The sequence below is a fragment of the Sebastes fasciatus genome, chromosome 6, assembly GCF_043250625.1.
Source record: "Sebastes fasciatus isolate fSebFas1 chromosome 6, fSebFas1.pri, whole genome shotgun sequence".
NCBI lineage: Eukaryota > Metazoa > Chordata > Actinopteri > Perciformes > Sebastidae > Sebastes > Sebastes fasciatus.
The window spans coordinates 31,338,543-31,362,365 of NC_133800.1; the positions used below are offsets into that span (position 1 = coordinate 31,338,543).

At 39.2% G+C, this 23,823-nt stretch overlaps 2 protein-coding genes across 3 annotated transcripts in view; both read left to right on the forward strand.

Moving 5' to 3' along the window:
* The first annotated feature begins 695 nt into the window (after positions 1-695).
* LOC141769803 (uncharacterized) lies at positions 696-6,626 on the forward strand. Of its 2 annotated transcripts, none has more exons than XM_074639231.1 (9): positions 696-741; positions 2,351-2,378; positions 2,476-2,625; positions 2,712-2,832; positions 3,007-3,219; positions 3,425-3,508; positions 3,914-4,055; positions 5,505-5,667; positions 5,759-6,626. In XM_074639231.1, coding segments are annotated over exons 2-9 (1,110 nt in total). In that variant the 5' UTR covers positions 696-741; positions 2,351-2,376; the 3' UTR covers positions 5,994-6,626. The 2 variants fall into 2 exon arrangements, with proteins under 2 accessions (XP_074495332.1, XP_074495331.1); XM_074639230.1 differs by having other exon boundaries at positions 724-863.
* Positions 6,627-8,606: 1,980 nt separating this feature from the next.
* Positions 8,607-23,823, forward strand: part of cspg4ba (chondroitin sulfate proteoglycan 4ba) — a 32,810-nt gene continuing 17,593 nt past the window's right edge. Inside the window, exons 1-4 of the mRNA XM_074639232.1 lie at positions 8,607-8,889; positions 15,220-15,383; positions 18,746-22,321; positions 23,212-23,685. Of these exons, the coding sequence (XP_074495333.1) occupies positions 8,790-8,889; positions 15,220-15,383; positions 18,746-22,321; positions 23,212-23,685 (4,314 nt within the window). The 5' untranslated portion in view covers positions 8,607-8,789. The remainder of the gene's footprint in view (positions 8,890-15,219; positions 15,384-18,745; positions 22,322-23,211; positions 23,686-23,823) is intronic.

Genomic DNA, 23,823 nt, shown 5'->3' on the forward strand with positions numbered 1-23,823 from the left:
ACGGACACTTTGTGCAATAATCTGGCAAAACTGTCATCTCACCAATATACATATTGTATTTTTTTTATTGTATTATCTTTTATATTTTTTATATTTATATTTCACTATCTCTTTTTTTATTGTATTATCTTTTCTTTAGCAGCTATGGGATTGTCACAATCTAATTTGGTTGTACTACACAATGACGATAAAGTGCTTGATTGATTGATTGATTGATATTTAAAAGCTCCAGTAAAAGATAGTAAGTGGACCTTGAGTTATGATTTCTTTTGTCAAATTACAGTCTCCAATGTCAGGTAAGAAAAAAAGAAAATAAATTATCACCAATAAACCTGACAAACAATTAAATTATGTATTTCTGCTATTTACATAAAAAGGGCGTCATTTTTTCTCTACTTCCGCCGGGTTATCCGAGCAGAGATGTTGAGTATCACAAGATAGAAATCCGCGTTTCCTACTGTTACAGAAGCACATCAAAACATCATTTATATGGATACTTTCGCGTGTACTAATGCATTTATTTGTACTATTTAATTATTGAAGTGACATTTATTTGTGTATTATATATTATCAGCTATAGAGTCACTCACTTTTACAATATTTCTGACCAACACCGGAAGCTCTTTTAATTTTCATTGCCAAACCGGAAGTTAAGGATGTTTTCCCTCTCGCTTCGCTTCGCCGTGTGTATCTTTGTATGTGTGAGGCCGACACAGGCACCGGCTTTTGGAGGACAGACGGGTAGGTAGACCGGGTTACACCGAGGTTATCCATCCTCTGCATCGCTTATATCCAGTCAAACAGACCACATTAACCTGGGACATGGATTTGAGCATCTAGTGCTACATATAATATATATTTATGTATGTTTACAGTATGTTTTCACTGGCTTCCGGTGGTTTCCTGTCCTTTCCATTGTTTTCCCAAGCAAAATAATAAGTAAAGCTGCAAAACATGAATCTAAATCAACGTTAAGACAACTTTACTGCTAGTTTACCCATCTTAACTTGATCAGTTTATACAGTGTTCACATTGAAAGAGCAAATTTTGCTTTTTGCACATTACATAATATAACATATTTTTGTTTTTTATACAACTGTAGCCTTATATAATATAATATAAAGGCATATATCAGTCGTCATATCAGTGTATCATGTAATGTTAGAAGCTCTTATCAAAGGATTGTGTGATTTCTGTGTTATTGTTTAACTGATGACGCTTTAAACAAGCAGCAGCAGCAGCAGTGTTGTTATTGTGTAAAGTCCCACTAGAGGTCGCCCTGCTACACATGGAAACTGTAAAACTGGGTACCACTTTCTATGTCACACATTATTAAGGTTTTATAAATAATGGTGTTATTAATGATTTATACCATTACCGTTTATTAATGCTAAATTTAAAATTAATTAAAATTTTTGTTTGGGTTGCCAGGTTGTGAAAAATCTCTCTGGCTGGTAAGTCATTAATAGTTATTAATTAAGTAAAGGTTACACATATCTCATTTTCTAATTAGCCAACAGTAGAAATTATTTTAGAAAAGTAATTCATCTGTAATTATAAATGTTAACAAGTTAACATTTAACAATCTATCTAGTCTTTAATTGCAAATGTTAATAAGTTATTAATAATAGGGATGCACCGATACCAGATCGGATATCTTTTATCTATGAATTCTATGTTTGTATACTATATACATTATTTAATTCCTGTTTGAATACGGAACAATTTGTTGCTGCTTTAAAAAAAGGTTTACATCTGAAATGTAATTCTTGTTCATTTTTAAGTTTTTTTACCAAGTTTCTGGTGTGCGATTTATTATTTTAATAATAAAAAACAATTCAGTAAATTTATTTATTTGTTACATTTTGTTTTACAAAGTAATGAAAGCAAAGTTTAAGTCAAAAGAATGATCTCAGTCACTTCCACACAGTGAGGCATACAGCTTATTAATTAAACACCGGTATCAGATCGGTACTCGGTATCGGCCGATGCCCAAAGCCCAGATATTGCTATCGGTATGAGGACTGAAACTGTCGGATCGGTGCATCCCTAATTAATAAATTGATTTCGGTCCTGATGCTCTGCATCATTTCTCTACAAGGTCAGAGGTCAAACAGTCTATTGGAGCTTTTACCTGGTGAACTAAAAAACTAGAAGCCGACGAACATAACCTGACAACCCAAAATGTTATCAATTGCATGTATTAATAGCTTATAAGTGAACTATAAAACATTAGTAAATTATTTACTAAACATTGATTAAGCCAGTAATACACTTAACAATGTTTTACACTTTACCTGTTGTGTGTCTGATAACAATATAACAAAAGTTTCTCTCTTCTTCTCTGCAGGTGAGACAGACAGACGGAACCAAAACATGTAAGAGCCTCTCAAATACTACATTTTAAAGAACATTGAGTGATATTATTTTTGAAAGAGTAATATATTAACATATAAATATATTTTACTTTTGAAGGTCGGGGGTAAAATATCACATGTCACTGCCTGTGTCGGTGGGTGTCCTGTTGGTGGGCCTCCCATACTCCATCTCTCTAGCTGCCCAGTGGCTTTATGGCTGGCCCAGCAAGCCTGGATACAAGAAGTACATAGAAGCTTTAAGACCAAGGTAAAATGCTGTTGATTTGTTCCTTTTTTTCTCATTAAGAAGAGTCTGTTATTAATCCCCTTTTTCATGTTTGCCTTCTTCATCAGGCGAATATACTGTTTGACCAGAGCCATCCTGGAAACTCTCAAATATCTGCAATATGGGAGACTTTACTTTCAGTGGAAGTCGTGGTACAAGAATGACGAAAACCGAAAACATTATGAAAAGGTATGTTAACGATGAGTTGGAAATAAGTGTCAGACATTTTAGTTTATATCTAAAATGAAATAATCATACTGTTAAATTTGTCTCAGATTTCACCACTTGACTTGATGGAAAACTTGTTATGCAATACCTAAAAATTGTGTCAGAGTTCACAGTTTTTTCTGTCTGGACATAAAGGGCATCACATTTGGCCGCCGAAGCAACAAGCTGGACCTGTACCACCCTCCAAACGTGGGCAAGTCGAAAAATGCGCCTGCTCCGCTGGTAGTTTTCATCTTTGGAGGAGCATGGGGCTCCGGAGATCGATCCATTTACTGTTTGCTGGCGAGGCAGATGGCTGAAGAACTGAGTGCAACTGTCGTTTGTCCTGATTACTTCACCTATCCAAAGGTAAGAGCTTTAGAACAACACACGGTAGTCTTATTGGATTAAACATTTATAGCACATAGCGTATGAATGACTGGAATATGAACAGTACTTCTCTGTGAACTATAGGTAAGAATTGTTCTGCAGTAACTCAAACGCCAGATAAGAAATTGAATTATAGATGTTCCTGCTGTATCTGAACTGACTGCTGGTTTCATCTGATTGCCAGGCGAACGTTTTAGGGATGGTTCAAGATATTGCTGACTGCTTGGTTTGGGCCCAAGAGAGTGGAGAGAAGTTCAACTTCGACAAAGTAAGAAATATCTTAATGTATTCTTTGAAAATTGAGGAAAAACTGTTATAATGTTAATGTTGATAATAATGGTAAGATCATAGGTTGGCAAGTTCCTCGAAAATGAAATCATGTAAAACCTGCAAGTAGCTTAAAATGACCAAAATCCCCTTTCATGCACGAAAAAAAGTTGTCCGAGCATGGAGGGAAATGATGACCTCAAAGCACCTTTATGGGACTTTTAAGTTCACAGTTTAAACTCTTATCCTGAACAAATATTAAAACATTTTTATTTTTCAGTTTGAGTAGCAACACAAAGTGTCTAATCTGTTTCTCATTCATTTTGAGAGTACTGATCCACATTCAGCCATTGTTCACTGTAGATGATATGTCATTACACACGTCTTGTTTTTCTGTCTTTTCTAGGACAACATAGTATTAATGGGTCATTCAGCGGGTGCACATTTGTGTGCACTGACCACGCTGTTTCTCATTGATGCAAGAGAGGAGCTTTTCATAGAAGCCAGCAAGCAGAGGGACGTTTCGCTGGCGATAAGAGGAGTTATTGGTAAGGATTACTGTGCAGCACATCACCAAGTCACAGTTGCAACCATGTTTTATGCTGAAGTAAACTCAACTTTAACTTCTTCCACTCCACCCGTCTTTACCAAAGACACATTTTTGTCTTTTTTAGGGGGGTACTGGGGGTCTTTAGAGGGAGATAGCAGGTCAACAGTAGATGTCACATAGAAGTGGTGTACATCATCTGAAAGCTGAAAACCTGGAGATTAATTTGAGATGCAGCTCAGCACTGTGTGTTAAGTTGTTCTAGTCATAAATCAGAAGTAAACATCAATTAATTAAAATAAATAATGAACGTGTATAAGGGTTTAGAACATCATGATGGAAGTATATGATGGTCATCCCCATACTCTATTAAGTCTCATAAATTGTTGCAGCAATTTTTTGGGTTGGTACTATTTGTTACACAGATTTGGTGCTAAATTTAACAATTTTTTACAACTCAAGAATTGATTAAAATGATCAATAATCCCTCCAAAATACCACATTAAGACACCAAGACCTTGAGGAACACCATAGAAAAAGCCATGCTGTGATTTGGTCTCAAAAACTTTTGACATTTGGAGATTTCTGCAAGAGTTGCATTTTTCGGCGATTGGATGGCGAGCACTTCTGTTATGGATACTGCTCAGAAACCCCCTTATTATCAATCTAGCTAAGAAAGCCATCCATCCTCTGAATGCTCTAGGTCTCTAGTTTGTGGCTTTGAAGTTCGATGAGGATGTGATTATCCTAGAGGTCACCACAGGTCATTTTATACAGTGAGGTCAAATTTTAAAAAATTGTCTCACAATATGAAATGGCTATTATGGGGACTAACATCATCACACATGAATACAGTTGAGCTCATTGGATTCACAAGAGTCTTAGCTTTACAGTGATACCCAATGTATGTAATTCAAGACTGTTTAGGGACCCCAATATACAGAAATATTCAAATACACCATTTTAGAATAGGCGAAAAATAACACATTTATGCTGCATGCAAAAAACTGCATAGTTTTATCCCTAAACTGCATGTGATTATCATAAAGTGGGCATGTCTGTAAAGGGGAGACTCGTGGGTACCCATAGAACCCATTTTCATTCACATATCTTGAGGTCAGACGTCAAGGGACCCCTTTGAAAATGGCCATGCCAGTTTTTCCTTGCCACAATTTAAAGTTATTTAGCCTTATTCTGAGCCTGCTACAGCTTCTGAAAGACAGTAAAGTCGGCTGAAGGGGGAGTGGAAGAAGTTCATAAATTTGTGTGCCAGAAAGATAATTTTGTGACACACATAAATATTCATGTTTTATTGCCTTTTGCTATGAACTGGGTTATTCAAATGGATTTTTGAATAATGAATAGGACTTTTAATCATCTGCATCCTTCATATTTTCATAAACTTGATTTCCAGGATTACTTTAGTTAATCTCTTGTGTTTCCCGAACAGGTCTGAGTGGCGTTTACAACATCATGGACCATTACGAGCACGAGCAGAAGCGTGCAGTCGAATATGTCTCCACCATGCATAAAGCCATGAATGGCGTGGAGAACTTTCCTTACTACTCACCAACACACTTACTGAAGGAGTTGAGCAACGACAAACTGGACAAGTGAGACAAAAATAAAATGATCTTAATAAAATTGGTTATTCATTTTAAATGAAACATTTTTCACCCACATTCTTCTCTTGTTTTCTGCCAGAGTGCCTCCGTTCGCTTTGCTCCACGGGACCAGCGACATCATCGTTCCTTTCGAATCTTCCAAAAAGTTCTCTGACCTCCTCACCTCGCTGTCCATAAAGGTGTCTCTCTACCTGCTGCCCAGAGTTGACCACACAGAGATGGTCACCGACCTCATGGTGCCAGACAGGCGCTTCTACCATCCCATCTTCAGCTGCATCAAACAGGAGTTCAGAAAACTACTGGGACGCTGCTGACGACCCTTCAGATCATCAGAAAAAAACTCCATTCACCACTTATAGTTACTGATTGTGCCATATTTTGTTTACAGTTTATCTGCTCTAATACCTCAAAATGACTCTGATTCAGTCTTGATTTGAACTTGATTGTGATTCCATAATAATGAAGAGATTGTGAGTAAATCCAGGAGTTGCATCTGATTGATTTTTAATCTACATTCTTGACTAAATAATGATTAGTGGACTGCAATCTGGATAACATTATTCTAATATTGTTTTGGAGAGATGTGATCCAGATTGCAGTAAAGTGAAATATGTAAACATGAAGCAATAACGGCATCATTGAGTCTTGAGAAAAGAAGATCCCGCATGCTGCTCTGGCTCAGCATCACAATTTATTGATCATACTAACGCTTCGGTCTCAAGACTCAAATGATATTTTCCAGCGCAAAAATACCAGTATTATGAAAAACAAGTAAAGCACACTAACACATAATGCTAAAATGGGTGAACAGTTACAATCTATACCTCTGTTTTTAAATCAACTATGACCTTCTTATATCGCAATGTTTTCATCATTAACTTGCATGTTTTTATTAAATTAATCTTTTATCTATTTATTGATCTCAGACTCATTAAACACTCATGAAGGAACTAATGCTTTTTTTGTCTTTATCACTACAAATCTCTCACACAAAGGGATATTTTTTGAGTATATATGTATATATGTGTATATACAGTATGTATGTGTGTATATATACGTATATATGGTATGTGTGTGTGTTTATACTGTATATCTATCTATATATACTGTACTATATGTGTGTGTGTTTTACCAAGCAGCAGAAATGACATCAGGTACCAATAGAAACAATTGCAAAAATCATGTATATTGTAAATTGTACAATTTTATGCTTTATATATGAAAGTACAGTGTTCGTTTTTACCACATACCTGTACTTTATGTTTTGTATCTGAAGTGTGCTGTACATAAATATATACTTAACCACCATATAGTAAACATCCAGTATAGCGTCAGTATGGTAATCTGGTAGAAAACATATAAATATGTATAGTTACAATCATTCAAATGCATGCAGTCGGAACATATGAGGATTTAATTATACATATTACAACAACTATTGAAATGACAGATGTTTCTATGGCTACAGTCTGCTGCAAGGACCGGGCATAAATTGGAAATTACAATATTCATAATTTCCCTTTAAGCTGGGATCGGCCCCCTGCGACCCTGAATACCCTGAAGAGGATAAGCTTTTGCAGATAATGGATGGATGGATAATTTCCTTTTTTAGAGATTAGATTGTGTTAGTGGTGCCCAGATCATACTGATCTAAATCTACAACTTTTTTTCTTTTAGGCTTTACCATAACATTTATATACAAAATAATTCCCCAGCATTATAAATATTTTCCTTTGACTTGAAAACATAGCCACTTAGCAGATTAAAAAGCTGCTAAATAAATGTTATAACAGCAACAAAAAATGAGTGACCTGGGAACAAGCCACAGGTATTGATGAGGAAAATAACGTCCTGTTACAGAGACAGGACTGTTTTCCTCTGCAGCATCTTTATTAACTGTGTCCTCACAAAAGTTATCTTTTTTATGCATATTTATACACATAAAAACTTCATGTTTATGTGTCAGAGTCCTGACAGCTCAGCTGGCACAGAAATGTTCCTATTCTGAAGTTTGTGGGTTAAAATATGACCTGGACTTGTTGTATTTTCCTTTTGTCAACCCCCAGAGGGCTGTTTCATAAAGATGTCTCAGAGGAGGAAACCAGTCCCAACTCGACAAAAAATTCTCAGAGTGACACACGTTTGGTTCATCTTTTAGGACAAATAGTTAAAGCACCTAATCAACTTTCCTAACTTGTGAAGTGACTCATATCTCAGCTGAAATGTATCAGAGGAGTTTGAACCTGTCAGCAGCTGCTGATGGAGATCACACTAATGTTTTGGGAGCGCTTGATGAAATGAAAGTATTCAAAGATCTTTTGGACAAAAAGCAAAATAATATTACTTATTTATCCATAAATAACAACTTTGGGGCAAAGCCCTGAATTTAATAAAATGAATTAATGTATATTCAAGGGATTTTTACCCCTTAAAAAAACTTAAACCATGCTGATACTGATATTCCATTAAAATACCATTAATAAGAATGGTAGGATTGGCTCGAATTAAAATATTTTTTTTGAGGGTTTTAAAAAGCCCTTAAACGGAGGAGATAACCAAATAAAACCCTTTGATATATTCTAATCAATTTATTTATTCATGAATTAACCTGAAACTTGAGGGTTAAGAGTAACAAACAACCTGAGTCAAATTCCTTCCATGGATGTAGGCTATTAGGTGTGTACACATGGCCTAATTGGCCAATAAAGATCAATCTGATACTGATTTTCTTATCTGATTAACAACTTGATTTATTTTGTTGGCACTTACATGACATTTAATAACAGCTAATATAAATCAGGTTAATTAAAAACTCTTTAAAATGTCTCTTCACACATCCCTCCCTCCCTTCCTTCTTTCCTTCTTGTGGCTTTTATTTTGAAAACTGAGATTAACATCCTTTTTTTTTTCTTTGAGGAGAACGCGCGTTCACACACAGGCGCGTTCACGAGGCAGAGCTCAGTCCAGTTCAGGCTGCAGAGCTCCACAGACACTCAGTCAAACTCTTTGTGTTTAATGGTACTGAAGCGTGAAGAAGTGAGAAACAGGTCTGTAAATATGTAACCGTACATGTCCTGGTAACAGTCGTGTTTCCACCTGGAGAAGAAAAGATGGACTCTGTAGTGAAAAACAGCCAGAAGAAGAAGAAGAAGAAGTTGAGTCTCCTCGGTCTGCTCTGGTGGTCGCTGCTGGTCGAGCTGGCGTCGGGAGGTACTTAACTACTTTTACACCTTTTTTTATCAATGAAAACAGACAAGAAATAAACACATTTGTTGGTGCTTTCAATGCCGATTTGTTAATCATGTTAATATGTACTTATATTGGTTACATTTGACGAGTTTCTTCCAGGTGTTTTTGTTGTTTTCTGACGAAAACACTTTCACCTGAAGGCTGCTTGAGATTGCTTGAGAACTTCAGTGGTCATAACAAATTAGGGATTTTTCACTATTTTCTGACATTATATAAACAAATCAAGAAAATAATTGTCAGAATAATTGATAAATTGTTAATTGATTGATCGTTAATGTAGCAGCAAACAACTATTGTCAATGTAAAGATATAGAGGAGTAATGTCTACCTGAGCAGAGGATGAAGTCACTCTCCCTCTGTGTATGTTGTAATCAGAGTTTCTCCGTGCTTTGTTGACATCGCCGGGCCGGCTGCACATGCATGTTCGTGCATGTGAGCATGCCCCACAACACAAATGTGAAATAAACACATTTGTTGGTGCTTTCAATGCCGATTTGTTAATTATGTTAATATGTACTTATATTGGTTACATTTGACGAGTTTCTTCCAGGTGTTTTTGTTGTTTTCTGCATAAAATACTTTCACCCTGAAGGCTGCTTGAGATTGTTTCAGTGGTCATAACAAATTAGGGATTTTTCACTATTTTCTGGCATTATATAAACAAATCAAGAAAATAATTGTCATATTAATTGATAATGAAAGTAATGTTAGTAGCAGCACTACAAAAGATCAACATTAGTTTGTTAAAGGTTCTCTATTCGATATCCAGAGCGTTGATGTAGCAGCAAACAACTATTGTCTCCGTGCTTTGTTGACATCGCCGGGCCGGCTGCACATGCTTTTAGAACATGTGAGCATGCCCCACAAAACAAACGCGAAATAAACCTATTAGTTGGTGCTTTCAATGCCAAATTGTTAATCATGTTAACATTTAATTATATTGGTTACCTTTGACGAGTTTCTTCCAGGTGTTTTTGTTTTTTTCTGACGAAAATACTTTCACCCTGAAGGCTGCTTGAGATTGCTTGAGATTGCTTCAGTGGTCATAACAAATTAGGGATTTTTCACTATTTTCTGGCATTATATAAACAAATCAAGAAAATAATTGTCAGATTAATTGATAATGAAAGTAATTGTTAGTTGCAGCCCTACAAAAGATCAACATTAGTTTGTTATAGGTTCTCTATTCGATATCCAGAGCGTTAATGTAGCATCAAACAACTATTGTCAATGTAAAGATATAGAGGAGTGATGTCTACCTGAGCAGAGGATGAAGTCACTCTCCCTCTGTGTGTGTTGTAATCAGAGTTTCTCCGTGCTTTGCATGTGAGCATGCACCACAACACAAACGCGAAATAAACTTATTTGTTGGTGCTTTCAATGCCGATTTGTTAATCATGTTAATATGTAATTATATTGGTTACATTTGACGAGTTTCTTCCAGGTGTTTTTGTTGTTTTCTGCAGAAAATACTTTCACCCTGAAGGCTGCTTGAGAACTTCAGTGGTCATAACAAATTAGCTTTATGTTTGGCTTAGAAGTGATTTCCCTCATATGTAGCACGATATGTAGGCTACAGTACTATTTCTGTATCATCATGAGCTGCCTCCAAAAGCAGTCTTACTGCCGTATCACCTTACAGAGGATTATTTAATGTTTTGTCTCACAGGTCTTAAAATGTTCCAACATAATTTATCAAATTATGAATGAGGTCTGGTTGGTGGCTGCAATGTTCATCAACCATTCACAACAGCCGCAATAGAAAGTCATTTTTAGCTTTTAAGCAGCATGATTTTTTTTTTTTAGACTACAGTACTATTTCTGTATCATCATGAGCTGCCTCCAAAAGCAGTCCTACTGTCGTATCACCTTACAGATTGTTCAATGTTTTGGCTCACAGGTCTAAAAATGTTCAACAGAATTGATCAAATTATGAATGAGGTCTGCCTGGTGGCTGCAATGTTCATCAACCATTCACAACAGCCACAATAGAAAGTCATTTTTAGCTTTTAAGCAGCATGATCCTGCACGATTATCTCAAATTAATGAGGCTAATATAACAACAGTGTTTATCTCAGATTAATGGATACTCTGGATATGCATTGCGTTTACTTTATCATAGGAAGCAGCAGAAATGGGGCTGTGATGCCTGCAAGAGCAATCTGACAGCGACAATAACACACAAAAGAAATAGACAGTCGTCGCTCTGTTGAGAGATTTAAAGGGGAAAATATGTTTTTTTAATGAGTCTCAGCTTCACATGTATGTTATTTACATCCGTTAGCCTCTCGGGTTGATTTGATCCCATGCATGTGTCATATAAATGCATCCAGGCTTTTTTCCCTGGGGATAATTAGGAGTTATTTCACGGTGACTCACTCACCATATCCTTCATTGAAAATAACTACAGTATAGACATTTATTTCACTTCAATGCATTTCAGATGTATTCCCTTAGTGTTATGAAACAAGCCTTTGCTAAAACATCCACGTCCCGGGCTTTTGACAATGCATCAGCGACAGAGTGGCGTGACAGTCAACAAAAACCCAAAGAGGCACTTCAGTCAAGTTACATCTCTGATGTGTTGTATGAACTGAGCACACAGGCAGTGACAAGCGCTGGTCTCACCCCTCAAATTAACTGTAAGCGGGTGTTCGCTAAAAGGTCACTGGCTTTGTTGTTGAGTGAACAGTTTGTGAAAACTCGCCAACAAAAAAAAATGTTTTTCCTGACGCACACAGAAACTGCCCCTGCAGACATGTAGATTACAGAACAACCTCCAAACACCTCCTGTTTCTGTTTCTTAAGGCACTCAGGCAGGTGTACGCGGGTATGTTTATGTGTTGTTTTCGTGCTCTCTCATTTACATACCGCCCAAAAATGTCCATGTTCAGCATGTGTCAGAAAAAGCTGAAACAACTAAACCTTTCCTCCATCTTCTTACAGCTTTTCAAGAATCCAGTATACTGCGGGAAAATCCCTTTTTGTCTTAACCAAACATGACGTTCAATCGTATGACTTTAACGTCATCGTGACAACGCCAAAATACAATTGCGCAAGCATGTCCATCCTTGTGAATCTAAGGGAAAAATGTTGTTGCTTTCCTCTTGGCCAGTTTTTCAGAAATGCTTGCTTCCTGTTATCCACACAGAGCCCCTTCAGATGAATGAACATGACGTGTGAATATGAAAGGACAATAAATTCAGTCAGTCTGACGTAAAGATCAGGAAGGATGAGTAATGCTGGATGCTGTGGGCCAATCAATGAGTTTATTTCCAGCTGTATTTAACAGTTGCTAAAGGCCCATTACACCTGACTGGTCTGTTAATTTGATTTAAACAAACAACAGGAATAACTGCAGTATTTCTTTTCAATAAATAATATCTATAGATATAAAAACCTAGCTCTGTATCTCAGCTGGTAGAGCTTTGGGAGGAATCTTTGATATAAGTAAGCACCCGCAGGATATGTCTTTAAATATATTCAAAACTTCTTCAAGCTTGTGTCTGCCCTTTACATGATTATGCAGCCGGGGTTAGTACAAAACACTGCTATTTTATTGGCGTGCACAAATAACCACCAGAGCTCTCAGTAGTGGGAAATATGGGATGAAAACAACCATGTGAGGTTAACTGGAAAACGTGTAGCTACTTGATATGGAAGAAAGCTGGCTGACTAGAAATATTTAATTGGGTTAAATAACTTAATGAATCTTGGTGAAAAGATGTGCACATTTTGTTTTACAGCTGTTGGCTTGGTAAGGTATTTATTTTAATAAATAATAATATTAGATGACTCAGGATTAGAGGACTGCAAGGACAGTTAATAAATTTGACAATCAATTTATCATTTTAAGTCACTTTTCAAGCAAAATGTTCTCTGGTTCTGTGATAATCTGCTGAGTTTCTTTGTCTTGTCTGATAGTAAACTGAATATCTTTGGGTTTTGGACTGTTGGTCGGTCAAAACAAGACATTTGAATCTTGGATCTTGTGATTGTGAAACATTTATTTATTTATTTAATTGTCAGATTAATTGATAATGAAAGTAATTGTTAGTTGCAGCCCTACAAAAGATCATCATTAGTTTGTTAAAGGTTCTCTATATATGATATCCAAAGCATTAATACAGCAGCAAACGGCTATTTGCTATGTAAAGATATAGAGGATTAGTGTCTACCTGAGCAGAGGATGAAGTCACTCTCCCTCTGTGTGTGTTGTAATCGGAGCCTCTCCGTGCTTTGTTGACATCGCCGGGCCGGCTGCATATGCTTTTAGAGCATGTTCGTGCATGTGAGCGTGCCCTACTGGCTAGCTCACGAGCGCTGCTCTGCACTGCTCTCATACGACGGTTACAGCTGAACGCCGTCCCAACTGCCGATGCCGTTGCGGATGTGTAGCGCCCACCATCTGGTAGCCCCCCCCATGTTAACACTGTTATATCTGTCAGCAGTGTGGCCGTTGTTTTCTCTGTGAGCACTATGGCCATGTTGAGAGCCGTGCCTAGGCAAATGAAATGCTCCCAGTCTCGTATATAGCACCTTTAAATTAAACTACAACACATAAAATGAACAGTGGGCTACTGATAAATGAACCAAACTGTATGAATTTAAGATAACAAAAGATGGTATTTGTATGTAAAATGATGTATATAATTTATCCAAGAAGTGCAGATCTTTTTGTGCCCAGACAGTTGAGATGTGGTATTTTACCATTCAGTGCTGAGACTGTCTGTATTTCAGTCTAGAAGAAGAAAAACAGATTTGTTTAGAGTGACGTCTCGAAGATACAAAAACAGAAATTGATTTTGTAAATATGGGTGATGCTTAATAACATAACAAACATAGTCATTTTAAGCCAAACCATGATTGTTTTGTTTTGTTTCAATTTACAACGATAACTGTGTTTAAAACTGTGACTGTAATCCAGGAGAAAATACGTTTCCCCTGAAATGTAATTGAGGATGCAGTTTAGTTGTATGGGAACATCATTTTATAGGAGACAGGGTTGAATGTTTGATACACTAGGATTGATTTGTATTGTGTTTTTGTCTCTCTGCTATCAGCTCCTGTTGATTGCTGACTTTATATTGATATGGCTGTAGGGCTAATTTACATGCTTTACTGGTTTCATGGTGTTAATTTATACTGCACAGTCCATACGGATTGAATCTGGTCACGCAAACTACCCATTAGTGCATTAACCCTTTTAGGAGTAACAACAATGCATTAACTCACATTAACTTTATCCAGCCTCCCCAGTGAGTCACTCAGGCCCATTAGCAGCACTCCGTTCTGGCCCCCGGGTCTCCAACCACAAATTAATCAAACGTGGAATAGACAGAGGCGAAAGTGTTTGATAACCTTTGAATATGCGTGGGAGCTCTGGAGTTCATTAAAAAGCTGAGCTGGTTGTGCCTGGGCATGAAGGCTGGGATGAGAAAGCTTCAGAGCACGTTAGGCCAGATTACAGGGTGATGTGAGATGGCTGGGAGGTGAGGTAGAAGAAACAGCTGGGTCCGTCCGCCACGTTGTTTCTGGAACATGAGGCCACGGACAATGTGGGGACGTCAGAGCCTTTCATGTTCAGGTTGAAGGTTCCTGTCAGGGCAGGGCAGGCCCGAACATGTCTGACTCCCTCCGAGCTCACCTCCACATCCTCTGCCTCAGTTTGTACGCCGCTGTTGTGGCATTACAGTCAAGTAGCTTTAAAATTCAGTTATGTCATTCCTATGATTTTGGACAGTCCGTGAACAACTTTCTCTGCTGAGCAAACACGTAAAACCTGCAATTCTGTCCCAATGCACAGGTTTTGTTTCATCCTAAAGGTGGTTATTGTTCTTTATGTAAAGATTTAGTGCGTCATAATTACACTCTTGACACACTTAGATGCATGTAATCATTATTGTACAAACACAGCAGGCCCACCAGGGTGGCTAAACTCAACAGAGACTCTTACTAGCATTCTTTTAAATCAGGTGAGGTATAATTTGTGCACAGTGTGGGTTTAAAGCTCTGTGTTTGTGTGTGTGCTCCCCACGTGCACAGACTTGGCTCCACTTGTAAAGACCAACCAGGATGATAAATAGCTTGACTTTTATATCTAAATGTCACGTGTTTGCTATATTAAGACCACAATGCTTGACTTGACTTGCTCTGTGTTTGCTGTATTTGCCGCTACTGTACTTTCTGTTGCAGTTCTCCTTCATACTCAGTGTTACGCATTGATTTAACATTGGAACATACATTCTCATTTTTTTTAAATCTATCCACCTCTTATGTCTCTTTCTCCAGCTTCCTTCTATGGCGACGGCTTTGTGCAGCTCAAGGCAACAGAGTCGTCCGACCATAACACACTCCGCGTTCGCTTCCGGACCTCCAGTACCAACGGCCTGCTGTTTCTCGCCGCCGGTCAGACCGACTACTTTCTACTAGAGCTCCATGCTGGTCGCCTGCAGGTGGGTACATCCATGGCCCCAGCGCATGAGCATATGTGCTCAAGCATACATGAACACATACATGCACACGCGCATGTATGTACAGTCGTACAATACACACACACAGATCTGTGTGCTTGACAGCATGTACGCGTATAGAAAGACATGACGCACACACTGACCACCGTAAGCTATGGCTCTCCATCGCAGCTGACAGTGTCGGTCCCTCAACAAAGTAACACAAGCAGACAAGCCTGCGTGGTGTGAGCTGAGTGTTAACATACCAGTCACTTGTCACAGTGGAAACTAGGAGAATATGAAGGCAGCAGATCCTTGTGTCTATTGTGTTTGAGTAATCGAATGATGATCACTGTGTGATTATATCCTTTATGTTCACCAGATGTTTTGTGACTTGATCACAGTGCAACACACGCATGCCTCTTACCGCCTCCCCCAACGATTTCATAATGTTCTTGATTCATCAGTACTGCTTTTATGCACTTGCTTTCTGGCACTATAATCCCTCTACAATATAATGTAATATAGGGCTGCAACTAATGATTATTTTTTATATTGATTGTTATTGTTAAAGGAAGTGTGTAGCATTTTGGGGGATCTATTAGCAGAGATTGAATATAATATTAATAAGTATGTTTTCTTTAGTGTGTAATCACCTGAAAATAAGAACTGTTGTGTTTTTGTTACCTCAGAATGAGCCGTTTATGTCTCCATACAGAGCAGGTCCTCTTCATGGAGCCATCCGCCATGTTTCTACAGTAGCACAGAACGGACAAACCAAACACTGGCTCTAGAGAGGGACATTCGTCTCTGCCACCGTAGTTTTCCTACAAGCTTGGCACACAGAAGAAGTTTCAGTTGGTTGCAATCTGCAACCTCGCCGCTAGGTGCCACCAAATCCTACACACTGCCCCTTTAGTAATCGGTCCATGAAATGTAAAAAAACTGCGAAGAAATGTCCATCACAATTTCTCAGAGCCCAAAGTGAAGTCTTCAGATGTCTTGTTTTGTCAGACCAAAAGTCCAAAACCCAACTTTATTCAATATGAATTATATAAAACAGAGCAAAGCAGCAAATCTTCATATTTGAGAAGCTAGAACCAACAAATTTGGGGCATTTCTGTTGAACAACTAATTGATTAGTCGCCAAATCATTTCAGCTCTGATTTAATGTACAGGGATAATGCTCTTTATATGACATTATATGCTATAATATGAAGAGGCTGTTTTTTACTTAGTGCAGTCCTTTTGTTATTAACACTTTCACTTACTTTTCAATAAATATGTGTGCCAGTAACTGCAGTGCATTTTGCTCAATTTAAGGTTTAGTCAGTTGAAAATCATGATGTAATTAATTTAAAAAAGCTCAAATTCACATAAATTTTCTAGTTATTTAAAAGGTTACTAAGAATTCAAATATGTACCTATCAATTTCATTGTTTCCCAAGGCACTGAATTCCACAGCAAAATAAGCTTAAATTACTTGGTCAGAAAAAATATGAGAAGCCAGCTTTAATTAAAATCCAATTCAATTCATCTAAAACTGTGTGCCAGCAGTAAAAAAAGACTAATGTAATCTAATAATGTGGCTCTAAATATACATAACGTGCAATACACAAATCTGGCAATTTACTTTGAATTTAATGACAACAAAAAAAACAAAAAATATGTTTACCTTGGGCACAGTTAAGAGATTTAGGATGGGTTTGTGTCCAAAGTCGGGTGATCTATTTTTAAGCCCACAACACAAGCCTTTCTGGGATGATTTAAGGGTTTGTCACCTCAAGACTGTTCTAAAGCATCCTGTAAGCAGCTCTGCAGGCTAAATCAGCACACACAATGGACAGATGTACTGTGGGAAGCCTTTTAAATATGCAGACACATTCATAAGAAACAGAAGTCCCCAGATATGCATTATATCTTTTGTGCAAGAAACTCAAGAAATCCTTTTGGCTAAGCTTCAATTCGTGTCAGACTTTTGCTACCGGGAATGAATCACACTGTCGACTGTGTTGCATTGTCATACTTCAGTGAGCACGAGGAGTGAACTGCTCGTCCCTGTGCCTTGAACTGGCACAGGTCACCAAATAATTTTTTTGTTCACCCGCACAAGTTATCCCCAGGCTTGGGGTCTCATTGCATGTGAGTCAGACATGAGCGTCGCTCTCTGGAAACCCATGCATGAATAGCAGGGACTCAGCAGCAAGCCTTGACAAGCATGTCATCTAAGTGCAGCATTAGTTTGAGATGGTGACATGATGCTGTGTGGACATAGCTGAAGGCAGAGAGATAATAGTTCTCTTCCTGTTTTAAATCACAGACAAAGCTCTCTGTTATAACAGCAGGTGACATCATGGAATATAAACAGTCTGAATCCGGTGTTTTACTTTCCAGGTGTCACACTGTCTACATTAATCATTTAATTATAATGTTATAGGATAGGATACAATGACATCATTTTATGAATCTGTATATTATTTTTGCATTTGTAATGATAGATTTCTATTTATTAAAATATATTAAACAATAATGTCTTCATAATCATACCAAACAATTGCAACCTGTATATGCGTGTTTAGACAAGAGTCTATAGTTATGGTAGAGGCACTGTGAGGCTGTACCCTGCTTTGAGCTAAACGCTAACATCAGCATGCTTACATGTTTACAGGCACAATGCCAACATGCTGGTGTTTAGTGGGTATAATGTTTACGATGTTCACCATCTTAGTTTAGCGTGACCTGATAATGGCGCTGAATGAAAAGTTAAAGGAACAGTGTGTAACTTTCCAGGGGATCCATTCGCAGAAATGGAATATAATACTCTGTTTTCATTAGTGTATAAACACCTGAAACTAAGAATTGTTGTGTTTTCGTTAGCTTAGAATGAGCCCTTCATATCTACATAGGGAGCGGGTCCTCTTCACGGAGTCCACCATGTGCTCAACCATGTTTCTACAGTAGCTCAGAACGGACAAACCAAACACTGGCTTAATGATAATCCATCCAATAGTTGTCAAGACATTTCATTCAAAACCAAAAATGTCAATCTCATTGTGGTGCAAGAGGAAAAGTCAGGGGGTCACCAAAGTCCGTAGGGTTCATCCTCTATGGACCATGAACGTCTGTACCAAAGTTTCATGGCAGTCCATCCAATAGTTCTCAAGGTATTTTAGTGTGGACCAAAGCGGTGGTCCCAACTGATCAACACTTCCATTCCTAGAGGCACGTTGCTAGCATAACAGCATTCATATTTAACGTGGGACATCACAAAAAAAGATCTATTCTAAACTGATAAGCTTGACTTTAATTTGATTTCTTGTAAAATACATATTTTGTAATCCAGTTGTTTTGTTTCTTTATCTTAGCTGAAACTGGACCTTGGATCGGGGGAGCTAGTGTTACAGTCAGAGAGAGGCACCCAGCTCAACGACCTGGCCTGGCACTCTGTGGAGATCAGCCATGTGCTGCACAACGTCACTCTGACTGTAGACAAGAACTCTCACACGGATGTAAAACTACCGGGATCCCATCACGATCTCCACATCTCGGATGGGCTCTATGTTGGAGGCTCAGGAGGCCTGGACAGACTTTACCTCCCCAGAGACCTGATCGGCTTCCGAGGCTGCATGGAGGAGGTGGTCTTCAACGAACATGACTTGTTGTCATCACTGCGACCGTATACCGGATTCAAGAATGTCCATGAGGTGTCTTTAGGCTGTAGTCCCCAATTCTTTGCCACAGAGGAGGACCCTATCAGCTTCTTCAGCTCCAGGGCTTACATTTCTCTTCCAACCTGGAACGCCCAGCAGGAAGCGATATTCAAGTGTGTCGTGCACACTTCAGCCAAAGAGGGAATTATCCTGTACAATTCAGCCAGAGAGGGGGACTTTCTTGCGATGGAAATTCAGGAAGGCTTGCCAGTGGCCATTGTTGGTAAAGGTGGAACCAAAACCGAGCTTCGATCCCTCACATTCATCAACGACAGGAAGTGGCATTCTATCGAGTTGCATTTCAGTTCCCAAAGCCTTGAGCTTACTGTTGATGGAGAGATGGTGAAAAGCAGCATTAGCTCTCGTTCAAAGGGGCCTCAGCTTAAAGGTTATCTTTTTGTCGGAGGTATTGATGACGGCACCAGATCAGAAGTCAGAAAGGTGGGGCTTGTATCTGTGTCTGGAAAGCGTGTCAGAGGAGGATCCTTTAAAGGATGTTTGAAGAACATTGAAGTCAACGGAGTGAAAACAGGTCTCTCCAATGCCGTAGTCACCAAGGATATCTCAGTTGGTTGTGAGCCAGAGAAGGAACCAGAATCATCGACCACTGTGAGTCCAACAAGTGGTCCGGGATCCCTCCTCTTTCACTTGGTGACACCAACACCGTCACTTCACACGTCCACCCTCGCAAGAGGCTTGGACAGAAAGTATGGCTCGAATTTTGTGCAGCTCAAAAATCTCGTGGTCCAGGAAGGCGGTCGAGCGTCTCTCGAGGCCAAACACATCAAAGTACTCTTGGACTTCAAGAAGCTTGGCATTCGACAGTCTCAGATCGTGTTCCGAATCCGGGAGCAACCAATTCGTGGTCAGATAAGGCTTGATGTCGATCCGGACCAAGAGGAGAACACCTTTAGCATGTTGGACCTTTGGCACGAACGAGTGATGTATATCCATGGAGGCTCCGAGGAACCAGATGACTTCTTAATGTTTTCAATTTATTCCAGCAGTAGAAAGCAAGTTCCTGATTATCTGAAGAGCAACAAATTGTACCGCTACAATATTACTGTGACACCCACCAACGATGCGCCTGAATTAAGTCTCCCTGAAGGAAATCTCTTTGTCCTTTTGGAGAACTCAAAGAAACGCCTCACCACTGATGTCCTGAAGGCCACAGACATTGACAGCAACCACACCGACCTTGTCTTCGCTGTGCTTGGAAACCTGAACGCTGATGCAGGATATCTGGAAATTGAAAACAAACCTGGCAAGGCAGTGACCTCATTCTCATATTTAGACTTGGAGGAACTGAGGGTGTGCTATGTTCACACGGGGGTTCGAAACTCAAGGATCGTTCTCAGAGTTGGCGATGGGGAAAAGGTCAGCAACACGGTGGTTCTGAGGGTCATGGCTGTAGCACTGGAGTATAAGATTGCCAACAACACAGGCCTTGAGATCATTCAAGGAGAGATGGCTATACTTGGTTCAAAGCAGCTGGCTGTGCAAACCAATGCTGTGAAACAAGTTGTAGAAATCCGGTATGATATCATTGAACCCCCTCAGTATGGGGAACTCCAGAGGCTTCACTCAAGCGGTGAATGGAGGCCTACTGACTCATTTTCTCAAAGGCTTCTCGAAAAAGAGCGCCTTAGGTATATTGGCACTTATCAAGACATCCAGACATCCAACGCCACTGATTACTTTAAGAGCAAAGTTAATGTGGCTGCAAGGGCAACCACTGAAATACTCTTCCCTATCACTGTGAAGTGGGTGAAGTACCACCTGGTGAGGAATGTTATAATAGACATGGATAAAGTTAGAAAAGTGACACTGGACTCGGAGTATCTTTTTGCCACAACTGAAGGCGTGACCCTCTCAGAGGATGAACTTTATTTCCGGGTTCTCACCACACCAAAGAAAGGGAAACTCCTGCTCGGCACCACGGCCTTAAGCAAGAACTCAACCTACAGCCAAAGAGATGTAACAGATCTAAAAGTACATTACGAGCTCGTCGACAGGCCTTATGAGGATACAAGTGACAGGTTCAAATTTCAGCTGGTTTCCAAACATGCTCAGTCACAATACTACGATTTCCGGTTTTCCATTAAAGCTGATGTCAACAGCGTGTTTATGAGGAATGATGGACTCTCACTTCTGGAGGGAGAAAGTAAACTTATCACAAAAGATGACCTGTTTGCTGAGACTTTGAGTACAAAGGATATGCACTACACAGTAATAAGCAGCCCCAAACATGGGAAGCTGGTCCGTATTAGTCAGTCTAATTCCAATGCTAGCTACGACAACATCCTAACCTTTAGTAATCAGGATATATTAGAGGAACGGATAATGTACATCCATGATGACAGTGAAACAACTCAAGATGAGTTCACTTTCATAGCCTCTACCAAACAAGGGTTCAAATCCTTGATTACAGAAGATGAATTTGGCTCCAAAGAAGGAGTTTTCAACATATCTATCCAGCTAGTCAATGACCAAAAGCCGGTACGTGTTATTGATAAAGTGTTCCATGTGGCAAGGGATGGACAGAAGTTACTCACTATAGAGGATTTGCGTTATCATGATGCCGACTCTGATTTTGATGATGGCCAGTTGATTTACACTCGACGTGGAATCCCGATGGGAGACCTAGTGCTGGTTAATGACACCACTCATCGGCTGTTCCAGTTTCGACAGAAGGATTTGAAAGAAAAGCGTGTGTTGTTCATTCACAAAGGTGTGAGCACGGGCAGGTTTGTGCTCTTTGTCTCAGATGGAAAACATTTTGTGTCGAGCCTTTTAGACATCAGTGCACATGATGCTTTCTTGAGGGTCGGCAACAACACTGGCCTGCTGGTTCAGAAGGGCAAGTCAGCAACCTTTTCCACGAGTAATTTTAGTGTCATATCAAATTTGGACATCAGAGATGACCAGGAGGTCGTCTTCAAGTTGGATGTGGCTCCCAAGTATGGAGGAATTTATCTAAATGAAACAAAGGTGGAGTCATTCTCACAGTGTGACTTTAAGGATGGGCTGATCTCCTATCGGCACAATGACAGCAAACACCTTGCAGACTATTTCAACTTAACAGTGAAAGCTAAAGGTCTTCAGCTTGCAGTGAGGATCAATGTGAAGGTTTACCTGGAGAGTCATCAGAGGCCACCCATCGTGCTGCATCACAACATCCTACTGGTGGAAGAGGGGAAACCAGTGAAGATCAGTGAAACTAAACTAGAGGTGAGTGTATCGTAGATGGTTAGATGGCCAAGGCGACTTCTTTTGTTTCTGGTTCACAACCTCTACTCTGTTTACTGGGGGATTACAGCCATGCGTAGCCTATAGCCAGCTTCTGATCAAACTACGCTGTAGCAGAGTTTAATCACTCCAAACCAAAGTTGATGGAAATGCGCCTAATTTCCATTTCTTTTTTTGCAACATTTTAAAAGTTTGATTAAAATTTGCTTAACAATTGAATGGACACATGTCTATTGAGAGTTTTTAATCATCAATTTTTATTTTGGCTCTAATCATATGCATGTGCCGTTTTGAGGCCAATGCCTCATATAATTAGAATTATCACCAATTATAATTATAATCAGAATCATATTGCAATTCATGTTTTAAATATTATAATGCCACAATTTGTCTGCCATAACAATCTACTCTGTACTTTTTTCCTTTATTATTTGACCAGTGGTCACTATCCTCACTTTTACAGATGGTTATAATGATAAGAATTATAATTATGATATTAATAACAATGATATGCATACTTGTGGAATCTGAGCACAGTGTTTCATTTGACAATGTTTTATGTTAAGAACTTCCAAACCTGATTATAAAACATATTTCATTAAACAGCCTGCATGTTGTGGTGTAGTTATGGTGTCAGACGGGAACGTTTGTCAGATAATCTAAACTATAGCAAAAGGACAATACCACACTATTGTTACAGTAAAAAAATCAGTTTTTAATGCTCTGCTTCTGAAAGGGTAGAAGCTGAATGCTGACCAGTCTTTGTTATACAATGATGCCATGTTACACTGAGAGCAAAATGAAAACTAAACTTTAGTGACGCATGGAACATTTCAAATTTAACCAGTGAATATGTTTTCTGATTGCTGCAGGTCACTCACGAGGACAACCTGCCATCTGAGATCCTGTTCACAGTCAAGGTAGCCCCGTCTCATGGCTATCTCCGGCGCTTTGTCGAAGCGGAGGAGCGCTACGTCGGAACTAAACAGTCCCCTGTCAAGACGTTCACACAAGAGGACATTAACAGTGGGAACATCCAGTACATGCAGGTGGAGCCTAACAAAGTGAACGACACTTTCATCCTCGATGCCACCAACGGGGTGACTGACGTCAGCGACATTAGGATGTCTGTCGACATCATCCCACGCCTCATCCCACTTCAGGTCTCCAATTTCACGCTGAACGAGGGCGCCTCCAAGGCGCTGACCCAGGACGTGCTCAAAGTCACCAACCGACACTTTTCTGGAATCAACTTCCTGTACAGTTTGACTGAGCCCCCGCAGCGTGGTCACGTTGAGCACTCTCGACACCCCGGTGTGGCCATAACCTCTTTCACCAGGAGGCAGGTGAGATATTCTGACAGACACTCTTATAGTTGCTACGAGGGCTGCAACTAACAATTATCTTCATTATTGATTAATCTATTTTCTCGATTAATCGATAGTTGTTTGGTCTGTTTAAAATGGTGATAAATGTCGATCAGT